Raw genomic sequence first — 14,867 nt, 5'->3', positions numbered from 1 at the left:
ACATGCCTGATTGTAAATTCTTAGGTTAATGGCCAATCAGATGGCCATCAAGTAAAAGTAGCATTCATAATGAATAATTCAGTAGCTACTTAATAGTGGTAAATGTTCAATCAGTTAGATGAAGTACGTAATTATTAACATGGAGTAAATAATTAATGCAGGCCCAATACAGTTCAGGTCAGTGATTCTGATATCATTAATTTGTAAATGTTATTACAGAAGTGAAAGTGAATACTGAATCAGGCTTTGTTTCAGAAAAAAGGCCAGACAGCCAACCCTGTAAATGACAGCTCATATGCACATTCTTGTAATGCTTGTATTCGAGTCATCACTTTATGTACAACTGCAATGTTAAATAAAATGCATTTTTTGCAGAGTGATTGGCTGCCCTGCAGCCCTAAAGTAGAGGTGTTGCCCCCAGTCCCATTACTTTATTAGTCACACTCCAACATCATGACACTTCAGAGAAGGAGAGGCAGTGTATGCCTGTCTTGCTCATTTTTGATTTGCACTGATTTTGGAACACCCACAATTCACCAACGTAAGCACATACAATATCTCACTAAAAGCAAGTATGCAAGGAAAACGTATAACTAGGAGTGCAAGTCCTGTCCACTGGACTTCATCAGATGTTATTTCCACATAATCAAATCACTTATATACATCAATAAAAGACCAAAAGTCAATAAAAAAACTAATTAACATTAAATGCACAAATCAACATAGGACGAAAATGCATGTATATTTTTATAAGAGCGTTAATGAAAGTGTGTTTCTGGCGGTTTATTTGTGGTCATTAAAGCTGTGTTTTCATAGAGGTGTTTCTTCTCTGGGACTTGCACTCCTAGTTATAAGTTTTTGGTTCTTTGGAGAGCTTTCTGCATATTTCGTGGTTTATGCAAGGAAAACCCTACTACATTTACTCTGTCATCATTTAAATCCTTTGTACTGGATCACTTCCAAGACATTATTAAATTACATAGCCAAAAACTTTTTAAGTGGAGAATATATATATATATATACTTTATTTCTCTGGGTAGCTATGAAAGGCATTTTGAAAGTCTTGCAGTGAAAAGGAACTTGCTGTCAATATCAATGACAAAAAAAACTTTAATCATTTTAAGAATGTAGGATGTTAGTCAGAGTTTCCATTATGGTTACCTCAAAATGGAAGGGTTGTAAAAGATAACACAAATACAGGAATTTTTGTGAAGTCCTTGTATCACAGTGTTCTTCTCCAAATTAATGCTTTACTGTTCTCATGACTTAAGAAATGTCTCCGTCGTTGCATCTGAAGAACTAGTATGTTAATAATGTACTAAAGAGCGAATGGTTAGAAATGGAAATATGCAAAAAATGCTTTTGGTACTAATAAGCCGAACAGGTAATAAAACAGAAAAAGAATATACAGAGCTCATATCAATGATTACACAACACTGGAAGGGGAAATGGAATCTTCAAAATGTTTCAAAAACTGGAGAACTAAATATGACAGCAGAAAGCAGGTATACACGTATTGCTTTCCCTCACTTTAAAGCCTTTATTACACAGGTGCATGAGAGCAAGACAGTTTGCATGCAATGGACTAAGCAACCTAATCTATCCAACTTTGCAGAGAGCAATAGCCGTTTTCCATCCCAAATATAAGGATTTCTGAGTGGGTCATATGTTTCTGACCATCTGAGTAGTACTGGATAGCACTAAAATAACAGAGGATGTTGGAAATTAACCTACAGTGTTTGTATAGACCACATTACAAAAGTACCACTTTGTTTTTTGGAAAATATCACGTCTCTCCTTGACATCAGGCTAGAAATTCAAAGTTGTAATTCCTTTTGTTAACAAATATAGTGAGTTCTCCTACCACTTGTTCCACTTCATGATGAGCAGGGAGAATTCTCCATTTATTCTGATGATGTCTCAAATATCCTCACTGACCGAACACTAGGTAATAGAGAACTCCAACAGTAATCCCTTTGCATAAGGTCGGGCCTTCTATGAACCTCGGAAACTACAGACCTGTTAGTCTGACTAGTCTCATATGCAAAGCCATGGAAAAATTATTATGGAAATGATTAATAAGGAGATTGGAAACCTCCATACACTACATCCAACCCAGTTTGGTTTCGTCAAGGGAAGATAGAGTCTAGTAAATGTGGTAGAATTCTACAAGAAGGCCATCACAGAAATGGACAAGAGCAAAACTCTGCATATTGCCTACCACAACCTGGCCAAGGCATTTGATACAGTACTCAACTTGGGCATTGTAAACACACTCACAGAATTAGGCATAAACCCCTGTGTTGCACACTGGATTGCCAGCTGACTCTCAGATAGGACCCAGGAAGTTAGGATAGGGAGTCCATCTCCACAAAGAGGTCAGTCGCTAGCAGAGTCCCTCAGGGCTCAGTGCTGAGTCCTCTCCTTTTTTGGCATCTGATCTAGGAAACAAAGGCACTGGGCCCCTGGCTGACCAGATTTGCAGATGATTGCAAACTGGGAGCAGTTATAGAATCCCCCAAACATGAATATTCTCCAGGAAGGGCTAATACATACAGATAACCAGTGCCATAGGCACAGTTTAAAATTCAATGCCAATTATTGCATAATAGTACCTTTTGGGAAGTCAAGCACTCCAAGAAACCTCCTCTTTGTTAACATACCCCTAAGAATAGACCCAATAGTCAGGAATTTGGGGAGGTATGTAGACAGTAACCTGGCTTTTGACCAACATGTGTCTAAGGTAGTAAGGAAGCCATTCTGTCTTGCTCTACTTATAAGCAAGGATATGACATATAAGTCCAGAGAAGGCATCGTTCTAGTGTACTCGGCCTTCATCAGACCAGTCACTGAGTTTAGTGCCCCCTTCAGTATGTACCTGATCAACATCTGGAACATGGACAGAGGTTCCTCACAAAAAGAATACATGGCATTACCAACATGCACTGTGTGGATTGCCTCAAAGCCCAATGCCTATACTCTTGTCCTCTACAGACTGCTCAGTGGTGATGCATATCTTGCATACAAGGCATTCCAGGATCCCACTGGCAATCTGCAAAACAAACAGCATAAGAACTACCCACTCCAGGGATTTAAACCGTGCTTGCAACATAAATAGGACATGCTGGAGGGACAGGTATGTGTCTCAGAGAGTAGCCCTTCTCTGGAACAGACTTCTTGTCCATTAGAAGCAGAGTTCTTCCCTGACCCTATTAAAGCATAACCAGGACCACTGGATATTAAATCAGAAATTCACCCCCAGTCTGTCACCCATGTCTGTAATGGATAGAGGTAAACTGTAAATGTTTGACCACGCATGCCCTAACTTAAACACATCCATAAAAATAATCTCTAGGGTACCAAACTTGTTGGATATATTTGGGATTCATGGCTAGGCTGTAAAACACCCTTGTGATCATTAGCTTGGTATATACTTATGAACTTGTAGTAATCATGGTGCTGGTCATCTCAATTTCCATATACCACCCTCTGGGAAATGAGGATTTTAATACATATATGTAGTGTTTCTCTCTCTTTCTCTCTCTCTCTCTCTCTCTCTTTTTTTTTACTTTTCCTCTCTCTCTTTTTTTGAACTTCCTGCAATATTTCTTTAATCCATTCAGTGTGGACCTGGTTTATTAACTTTATTGCAAGACACTCTAATTTGTCTTTGCATTTGTGGGAAGTCTGATCACTGTGATAAACTCTCCCTTAACTATGTTATGCTTAATATTCTGGAGATAATTACTGCTGTAGTATGATACACATTACCAAAATTTAGTTTTTACAAATTCAAGTAAAAATTCTCTTTGCTAAAAATTCATTTCCATATTTAAATCAGAAATCCATTCATCCTTCCATCCTCAACCCCTTCTCCCATTTTGCACATGGGGTCGGGGTGACAGTCATCTTGAGTCAAGGTTTACACCGCCGGGTGGCTAGCCCTGCTGCGGTAATTCATTCTCACCACTCACTCACACACACACTCTTACCTATAGCCAATTTAGAGTGTCCAATCCGCCTACTGCATGTCTTTGGAATGTGGGAGGAAATTGGAGCACCTGAAGGAAAAGTCACACTATATTCATTAACTCTGTGTGTCAATTTCAGAACAACTGTAAACAAGTGTAACTACGAGGGGCCACCCAGTATATACAGATCTAAACAATAAAGCATACAGATAAGATAACAGCCTTCTGCATGGAACATGCACATTGGCGTCAATTTTTTTCCTAAAGAACCAGTGACAACGTCAACAAATAATGGGGGAGAAAGGACCAAAATCAAGGACAGTTTTTTAAATATTACTTTAATTCACTTAAAATGTTAATACAGCTGTAGATTGTGCATCAACATACATGTTCTAAATAGGAAGTATAAAACCTTAATGTCTAGGATTGCTGACTAACTAATCCTCAGTGATTTCCCAGAAAACGGGACGGTGAGAAGATATAAGCCAAAATAAGAGACGGTTGAGATCTATGAAAAAAAATGTGTGTGTGTGTGTGTGTGTGTGTGTGTGTGTGTGTGTGTGTGTGTGTGTGTGTGTGTGTGTGTGTGTGTGTGTGTGTCTGCGTGCGCGTGCGTGAGCGTTTGTGTGTTTGTGTGTTTGTGTGTTTGTGTGTGTGTGTGTGTGTGTGTGTGTGTGTGTGTGTGTGTGTGTGTGTGTGTGTGTGTGTGTGAGAGACCCAACTTACCTTGCCTTCCAGTGATCTCCAACTAGAATTTTGCAAGGGGGTCAAGCCCCCTGCGGCTCCCCCTGCTAATTATATATACAGATTCTGAGATCACACTATAGTGAGGAAAAGGGTACATTTCCCAATCCCCACTGAAGCGTGATCTCCAAACAGAACATCGACCTCACAACAGAGAATGCATACTAGCATTTGCTGTTGTGGAGTCGAACATATTCGGTTGGGCATTATGTGAACTGGAAAACAGCCTTTCGACCATCCAAGTTCGCGTGACTGCAGTCCAAAATTTTGATAGTAAACCATATATATCAGCATATCAAATGCTGACAATGCCAAGTGCAATTTAATCGAACTGAAATGTTCTAAATCTCAGAAGAACGAACTGACGGAACATCGATTTCTTTCCCAGGGAAAGAAATCGGTGTTCCGTGCAAAAAAAAAAAAAAAATTCAATACTTTAAACACTGACAGAAGTGGGGAGCTTAACCCCCCACACCCCCAATGTGGGGGGCTGTGCCCCCCACACCCACCCTACTTAAATGTACCAACTCCGAGACTGCACCACAGTGGAGGAAATAGCAAACTCTGATGATGGCCCACCGATTTCTTTCCCTGGGAAAGAAATCGATGTTCCGTCAGTTCGCTCTTCTGAGATTTCGAACATTTCAGTTCGATTAAATTAAATTCGGCATTTTCAACATTCAAAATGCTGATAGGAACCCTATACATACATATATATATATATATATATATATATATATATATATATATTTATATCTGTCTATATATGTATATATATATATATATATATATATATATATATATATATATATATACGTGTATATATGTGTGTGTGTGTGTGTGTGTGTGTATATATATATATATAAATATATATATATATATATATATATATATGTATGTGTATGTGTGTGTGTGTGTGTGTGTGTGTGTGTGTGTGTGTGTGTGTGTGTGTGTGTGTATATATATATATATATATATACAAACACACTATACATATTATATATATATATATATATATATATATATATATGTGTGTGTGTGTGTGTGTGTATTTACACACACACACACACACACACACACACACACACACACACACACACACACACACACACAGTCACCCAGGTTCTTTCCCAAAATCCCAGTGCCAAATTTGTAAAACTGTGCACCACCATAGCCCCCATGGCAACCCCCAATGATCAATGGAAAATATCGTAGTCAGATGTAAAACAATTACTTCTTAGAGTGATATCCAAACAATTGTATGGCAAATTAATTTGAGTCAGACTAACAATCAGTCAAAAGTTCAGGCATATTTCTGAACCAGTTTTACGGTACAGAGCGAGAGAACCTTCAGCATAACTAACAAATCAATTTCTGTGACTTTTGCGTCTTTGATTTTTCCTTGTAAAGTCAGTGGAATGTAAGATAAATATGAGAAGTCTCTTTACCACCTGTAATATTATTCATTTATTTTTTTTATTTATCCCAATTGTTGACCAGAACAATCCAGCTGAGATAAAAGCCTTTTTCACTGAGGCCCGAGAGAGAAGAGCTTTATTAATACAATTATAACAGATAAAATACAAGTCTAACTGCACAAAAAGTAAAAATGCAGGCACTACCAGACACTGACATTAGTAAGTACCAGTACAAATATATGATACATTAATTGTTGGGGTCTTTAGCTTAATGCTAAATATATTTTAGAAGTAGAATAAACGTAGAGCATAAAAAAGGAGGAACAGAGAGAACAGAAGGGCAGTAGATATTCATAAGATAGATAAACTGTGACAGAAGAAGCAACGATGAGGATCAGCAGACAAGAGAGATAGAGGGAGGTGGAGGGTGTTTTATAATGGCTTCCATTCAGTCCACTGAGACACTTTTCATCAGGTCTGAATGCCTCAAAAAAGATTTATCAAGACCTGATTCAGGGAATTCTCTTCATTGATTCTTAGCATGGGGGAAGACAAGACTTGCCTCCTCTGAGAACTCAAAGAAGAACCTAGAACGGAAATTGGCTGAATCAGGTTCAATAAATTAGGTTCCCATGTACTGCAATTCAATGAACTGCGACTCCACTACACACATGAATTGATCTTATATTAGATTTTAAAGAAGAAATGTGATGGGTGAATACAGAGAAATGGGCAAATGGCACAACTGTTAATGCATAGGGTGAGTTAAGCAGTCAAATATTTATAAAGCACATTATAAGACAAACAACAACATTATTGGGTACTTTGATCAGTGGTGATTCTAAAATGGTTAGTTTTTTCATGTGGATGGCACATGGGTAGTGGCAGTTAGCATGTAGTACTTTATTTTATGTGTAGAAAGATTTTGTGTTGGACTCCAAACATATGATATTTGGAACAGTGTTCCACAGTTTAGCAACTAAGTTAGAGTACACTCAAATATCAAAGTTATTAGCCAATGTTAATACAAGCATATGATTTTGATTAAGTGATTGAAAGTGATTGAAGTAATGTTAGAGGTGTATAATTTTGCCTGAGGTTTGTGATAGCAGGACATTTGCAAGGATTGCACAAATTGTTATGAGTAACTTTTAATTGATTAAATGTTGGCACATTTTGAAGCTCAATACACTCTAATGTGCAGTGGCATAGTAAGCATTGTTTGGTGTGTTAGCAGCAGATTTGGCTATTTTGTTACAAGTGTCTTCAAGCATATTACCAATTTTTTTTTAATATTAGTGTGACTTCATGGAAATAAAGTTGGAAGTAATATGTGCTCAGGCTGTAGACACTAAAGACGGGTCATTTAAAACCACGAGTGCAATTTTAGAACCTCCAGTGAGAACATGTGGTCTCTGTGGTAGCAAGCAACTCAAATATGACATATACATCTTGTAGTCAGACTTATTTGCAGGCATAAACACACCACCTTTGTCAGCCTTCATCACCCTTACATCTTTGTGTTTGACTAATTTTCTAAGGGCCTGGACTTGAAATGTAGCCATTAGTTAGCATTATGGCTTCCCTCATGCTGACAACAGCATTAGTGAAAGGGGGCATATTTTAAACAAATTGTAGTAACAGTTAAAGAAGAAACCAGGAAAAGGAGAAAAAACACAGAAAAGGTCTGCATAATAAATACAAAAAGAGCAGCTGCACTTATAAATTCTGTTAGAAAGGGGAACTCTGGTTAGCAAACTTAAAACAGATGCTTTCAAGCTTTGAGAAAACACACTTCCAAGACTTCTCTTGAAGTTTGGACAGTAACTTTTCTGCAGCAGTTATTAGAAGTAAATTAATATTGTAACAAAACTGCTGACTGTTTTCCTTTATGTATTTATTTATGTATTTATTTATTTGCAGGTGCCATAAAAGATGGTGATAATGATACAGAATCGGAGAAGGCCGTGCAATATCCAGAGAAAGCCTTACAGGTACTGTAAGGATTTGGATTTATCTGAGCAAGTGCCTAAGATCCAGGTGGAGCTATTAATAATCAGCATTAGTATTTATTTAATTGCAGAAGCCCACAGATTTCTCTTAATTAAATTTAAGAAATCCCCAGATCTTCATTCCAGTTAGTAATTTTCAATAAAGTTCATTTACGGCAAAAAGTTAACTCTTTAGTATGCAAGGCATGTTTTGGTATGAGATTTTGTACTTCAGATTTATGGTAGCCGCAAAATGGTAGTAGTACTTTATGAAATGTAATTCCGTTTTGCAATGATAACAACAGGGAATGCGGCATCATTTAGCACAACCTGCCTCTTTCATCTTCATGTTGCTTACCTTCTAGGTCACAGAACAGAAAGGTGAATTACGCAAGTGTGGTATGTTTGAGAGAGAGAGAGAGACAGCAGTCTGACTCTGTTTTTTTAATTAATAAATTTTGCATATCATGAGAATATGACCATCTTCAGTAACTATTACGACTTGTACCACAGGTTTTAGGATTTCTCAGCAGATAAAAACTTTCCCAGGCTGTTGTTTTCACATAATGTGACGGCACATCTCTCTCTCTCTCTCTCTCTCTCTCTCTGTCACACCCTTTTTCCAGTTCTTCATAGTACACAAAAGATCAGGTATGAGGAGTAATGGGCAAAGGCTACCATAAACTTTTGAGGAGATCTTGGCATGTGTAGACACAGTAACTGTATTTTTTTTCTTTTTTTACTTCTTTTTCTCGTCTACCTTTCATTCATGAGGGGTTAGCCATTCTCTTTCTTTCTTTTTTTTTGTGGGTGCCCTAGGCTCACCCTTACTATCACTTATGATATCTCCTCCTTGGTTTAGTAAATCTGCTTGTGAAAAGGCCATTCTACCCACTGACAGGCTCATTACGCACTTGTGCCTTGTCACACAGCCTTTTACCAGTTTATATTCAGTCTGTCTTGGTTTTAGTGAAGCTACCAAGAAAAGATGTAGGACGGCTTTAGAGAATGTTCTAACTTCTAAAAAGCTTTCTGTTCTAGAGGAGGAGTATCATTCTTCAGTACAGCCCTTGGTCATTTCATCTTCTTGTCTACTGGAAACAAAATTGCCCCAAAGGATGTCTAAAAATTATATTTTCTTCTCAAAAGTATCTGCTGGTTCTTCAAAGCTGATGGCTTTTGAGTTGTCATCCACTGACTGCTATAGTCCAGTGAGACACTTAGATAGCTCTTTTGACATTAACTTGTTCCCCTGTATTCATTTCCTACTTATCAGACATCCTTTTTCACCTGGATAGTTTTGTCCCATATTAGTCAGTAAGAAAGCAGGTGATATTTTCAGTAAAGTGGATAAGTTCCCATGAATTATGATTCTTGAATCTGCTGCCTGTAGTTCACTGGTAACTGAGGCCCACCAATTATTCCCCTTAGTCTGCTACAGCAGTTCCCTTGACGGAGTTTTTGCAACTATATGGTTTCAGGTGTATCTAAATTTGATGTCTGTTATTCTAGAACCTTGACCCCTGTCTGCATAGTACTTGAGTGCCAGGAATTTTCTTCTTCTTTGTTTCAAAGTAGTGCGTCTTTTCCCATGATGGTAATGATTCGGGCACCATTAGTAGTACCATCACTGTCACCAATGGCATTGATGATTTGGGCACCAGTAGTAGTACCATAACTGTCACTAATGCCAGCATTTACAGTGCTGGCTCCTTTGGCTCATATGTCAGTTGTCCTTCTTTTGCAAGCCTTCTGTGTACCTGTAGCCCATTGTCAGTGGTTTCGAGGTTAGCATTCCTGGCATTGATTTTTCAGTGTCTTCATTCTCAGCGTTAACCTGTGTTTGATTCCCAACTTTCAGACATTAGTAGTTCTGATAGCAGGTATCCCAGTATCACCTGTTGCAGTGCCAGTATTTTTGATGCCCATAAACTAGACATTATACACTTTCCACCAAAAGTAATTTTTGCTTCACTTTGGACACATTTTTTTGGAACGAACATGCACATAACAATCTTTCCACCTTCCTCCTTACCTAATTGTGCGCTCCAGGACAACTTTCTTACTATTTCTTCTTCTCTACAAGGTTCTCAATCATTACTCAGAGACCAAAAAGATCAATTGACTCATCAGTGCCAGAGCTGCCACCAAAGATACATAGAAAATGTTTCTTTAGATTAGCCAGATAGAAGCAACAAACAATTAAACAAATTAAAGGCAAAAATCAAACTTAAATGTTTTTGAAGTGGAGGACAAGCCTCACTGTACCACCATCACACTCCTGCTACTTTTGAGCACAAACTCTGAGGTCATACAACCACAGGAAAAGGGAGTGATGAGTATTATGTGAAGTCACTGTCTCCCTCTCTCTATAATTCCAAGGCCTCACTAACAGAAGTAAAAGTTGCATTCACAAAACCTGGTCTCTCTGAGTTGGGAAGCACTCCAGGGTACTGAAGGTATAGTTGTTTATTCGCCAGAGGGCACAGGAGTTATTGTTCAAGCTTTTTTCTGTCTGCTATAAATTAGGTGTGTTTGTACATTTTGTTCTCACTTTCACAGCAATGCTTTTTCCACTTCTTCTAGAGCCATCCAAGCTAAGATACGCGTATTTTCTTTATTTTGTTGCACTTGCAATTGATTTATTTGGTGACCACTACTCTGGTTGCATTTTGAAAGCACTAATTTATTTTTTTGCTGAAAAATCATCATTTCTCTGTTCGTCTGTTTGTCTGGTTTCTAGTTTCTGTTTGCTTCTAAATTGCTTTGCAGAATGGCAGATTAGCCAGGGATTTATTTGTTTGGTGTTGAAGTGCACTTGATGGCTACTTTTGCCATGTTCTGCATTAATAAATTTCCAGGGTCATCCATCTTGTGGCAGAAGGTGTTTACCTGGCAACTCATGAGTTGGGAAGCACTCCAGGGAGCTCAAACGTGTAGCTGTTTATTGGTCAGAGGGCACAGGAGTTAGTTTTAAGTTTTTTTTTCTGTCTGCTATAATTTATGCATGATTTTGGAGCTGTTCAGAAGCAGTTAGCAGTGACCCATATAGTAGCAAACAGACAGCAAAATTTGCCTTAAAAGCAGGTATTTATGACTTTAACCTGTAGCACAGTGAGACTTTGCATGGAGATAAACTTCGGGCAGCATTGAAAAGCACCAATAACAGATTGTAGCACTGTCCATCATTTAGGCTTAACTCAAGACACTACTCAGGAGACACGTGGAAAACCAAGTCCCTAAACCATAGTAGCCCAACTGTAATACAGTTCCAGACAACAGGGATATGCAATTTCCTAATCTCTCTGTAGCCAGATGGTAGATATGGGCATCCTGAGACAAGTAGCAATTGTCTTGTGGATTCAGACAACCATTTAATCCTTAATGAAACTAACACATTATGTGACAGATGTTTATACACAACTTAATTGAAGGCAAAAATCTCACTTACAAGCAAGGTTGTCAAGAAAAAACATACACGCACTGCATTCTCCACAAATACCATCCACCACACATCTAGATCTTCCTATGCTGAGGCACTTAAGGCAAATTTTCCAAAACCTCAAATACTCCTTCTAGTTTTTATTTTACTCATTATAGATTTTTTACACACCAAAAATATTATATTTTACATTTGTATTATTGGGGTTGATTTTCAACAATGTTTACATTCATTTATTTTAGTAAGATTTCATGTATTATTTGTTACAATAAAAAAGGTGGGTTATTCCTGAATGTTGAGCCCCTTTTAAATACTAATTGGTTAATTCATTGTTTAACAATTTCAGTATGTGCACTTAGTATATAAGAATTGCTTTTTAAAATGTGGACTGGTTACTTGATAAAGCCCAGGATTTTCCTGGGCGAAAGCGCTTGTTTTTATTGCTGCATTGTCTTGTGACATTAAAGGATTTGGACGTTTTTATTTACGTATTCTGCTTCCAGGCTGTGGAGTGTTTTTACTCAAATACTCCACACCCTACATGCTGTCTTCACTCTAGAGAATGTAGACATCTGTGCTGTTACCAAGACTTGGTTTAAAGCCACAGAATGTAATCCAGCAGTGCCTTCCACACATTTAGACTAACGGCATGTGTCAGTCTATTTCAGCAACAGATAAAATAGTTTGGTTAAAAAGAATGATGCCCTGGAGTTCATCCATGACCACGTCACTAAAGACCCATACCATATCCTAACAAGCTGTAGGTCACCTTGCATAACCCAGGAAGCCCACAGCTCATACATAAACCTACTAGAGGTGCCCACCATCCAAATACTCTCTTCATGGGTGACTTTAATTACCCTTCTGTAGACTGGGAAACGTGCACTGCCTCTAACTCACAGGTACAATGTTTCCTGGACTTTATCAACATGAACACACTGGACCAGAGTGTGTGTGCTCCAACCACAGGATCTAACACACTGGACCTAGAACTCACAAATATGAGAGAGTGTGGCAGCCCCCCCGTTATGTCCTCACTGGTGAAGTCAGATCACAAAGCTGTCTCCTTTGGAGTAAAAATCAACTCAGAGTACCCAATTAAGTCTGTAAAAATTAGGAACTATTCTATAGCAAATTGCATTCTATTAAGCAGTAGTTTGTCAAAATTCAAGGTTCCCCCAAACCCCGAAAACACAGCTATCTATGTAGAATTAATAAAAAAAACCCTGTACAAACATGTAAAGGGCTGCAGTGAGGCTGCCTTACCTACCAAAAGTAAGCCCAAATCTAACACCATTAACAGACCCCACTGGTGGAATCCTTACCCCAACAGGTATGTAACAAAAGTCATGGCCAAAATCAGAAAGAGCAACTCTCAGAAAGGCAAGAGCTTTCTGATTCTACTACACAAGAAAAGGTCTAATAAAGTCCAAAAAGGCCAGTAACAAGGTCAGGAGAACCAAAACACCTTCTTCAGTTATGTTACAAATCTTAAAGATAACACTCAGTAGTGTGCAGAACTGATGGTAAATGCCACCACCTTCAATGTCCAGGGAGAGACAATGAATCTACTAGGGGATAAATTTAGCTCTAACTTCACCTCACACTCCCCCCACAACCCCCTGTGAAATTTCTTTTAACATATCCCCCTGACTATCAACAGGGAGCAGGTCCTGGAGGTGCTGACTAAGGCCAAACACTGCTTCAGTTGGCCCTGACAGTATCCCCATTTGCCTCATAAGTAGTCTAAAACATGTCCTATCAAGACCACTTGAGACACCCTTCAGCTACAGTCTCAAAACAGGTTACATACCAAGTGAATGGAAGACCACAATGGTCATCCATCAACCAAACCTGGGAACTACAGTCCCATCAGTCTAACAAGGCTAATATGCAAAGCCATAGAACAAATGATTAAGGAAATGATCAACAAGGACATTGGCAACCTATATTTGGCTTTGTAAAGGGAAGGTCTTGCCTACTTAACCTGTAGGACTTCTTTGGGAGGGTCAGCAAGGCAATGGATGAGGGGAAAATGGTGCATACTGCCATCCTTGACCTGACCAAGACATTCAATACAATACCCCACTCAGGTATTTTGATAAACACCCTGAACTAGGCATAAATATAAATCCCTGCTTAACTTGCTAAATTCCCAGCTGGCTCAGAGGTAGGGTCCAAGAAGTCAGGATTGGTGAGATCACCTCCACTAAGGGACCAGCCACCAGTGGAATACAACAGGGCTCTGTGTTGAGCCCACTCCTGTGTGGTATTTACTTCTTGGAAGTCAAGGATAATGTCAAAGGCCTCTGCCTCACCAAGTTCATAGATGATTAAATTAGGAGCTATTGTAGTTTCTTCCACAACATTAACATCTTGCAAGAGGACCAAAATAACTCAGTACAAAAACACGTAAATTAAACTTGAAACCAGTAAATAGGTAGTGGGCAGGCAGCGTGCTACACACAGATGGAGGCCGAACTGAAACACGGCAAAAATACTTTATTTATTACAACATTGAAAGATTAAGTGCTTTCGTCCCATTTTAATGAAGACTTCGTCAGAATAAAATTTAAATACAAGGAAACCCCTTTATATAGTGTCATCTATTAAGCCAAAACAAGGTGTAGGCACTCAAAACCAACCAATAATAGCAAAATAAGTGCCCAGGTCCGCTTATGAGTATTCACACTATTCCACAAAAACCGGTAACTTGAAAAGGTATTACGTTAGCAGCAGGATCTCCTCCAGATAGCAGTAAATTGTTGAACAAAATAGCAGCAAACCTTGAATTGAATGAACGCTCTTTATTACATTTGACAAACTGCGTTTTCGTCACCAAAGACTTCTTCAGACAACACAAATACCCCATGAACACATTTAAATACTCCATGGAAGTGATTAAAAACTGCTGGATTGGTTAAATTTCATTTCAAACACACCTATTAATTCAGTGCTTCGTATAATTCATGAATATTCATGAGTTTATCATAAAGTGCAACATGCATTGTTAAAAACTCCTATATTAAAAACCAAAGTTGTTTTAAAAACTGTTACTAAATAAATACTTACAACAAATTCATATAATCACATAAAATTAGTTGTAAAAATATATTATTTATAACCACTTTTGATATAAAAAATATATATATATATATATATATATATATATACCCATAGTGAAGGCAATAAATCCTCAGTGTTAGTGTTAGTATGCCCTCAAGTGTCCACAGTTAGAATTACATTATAGTTTATTTGCCCTTAGTTTTAAAAGGGGAGTTATAGTTAAAAACTCATTTAT

At 38.1% G+C, this 14,867-nt stretch overlaps 1 protein-coding gene across 2 annotated transcripts in view; it reads left to right on the top strand.

Moving 5' to 3' along the window:
• Positions 1 to 14,867, top strand: part of CTSW (cathepsin W) — a 791,734-nt gene that overhangs the window by 236,462 nt on the left and 540,405 nt on the right. For both annotated transcript variants that reach the window (XM_044073793.1, XM_044073792.1), the window contains exon 4: positions 8,057 to 8,127. In XM_044073793.1, the coding sequence (XP_043929728.1) occupies positions 8,057 to 8,127 (71 nt within the window). The remainder of the gene's footprint in view (positions 1 to 8,056; positions 8,128 to 14,867) is intronic.

The sequence above is a fragment of the Protopterus annectens genome, chromosome 6.part0 (genome assembly GCF_019279795.1).
Source record: "Protopterus annectens isolate FY-2018-M chromosome 6.part0, PAN1.0, whole genome shotgun sequence".
Lineage (NCBI taxonomy): Eukaryota > Metazoa > Chordata > Ceratodontiformes > Protopteridae > Protopterus > Protopterus annectens.
This window is presented reverse-complemented; position numbering and strand designations above follow the sequence as displayed.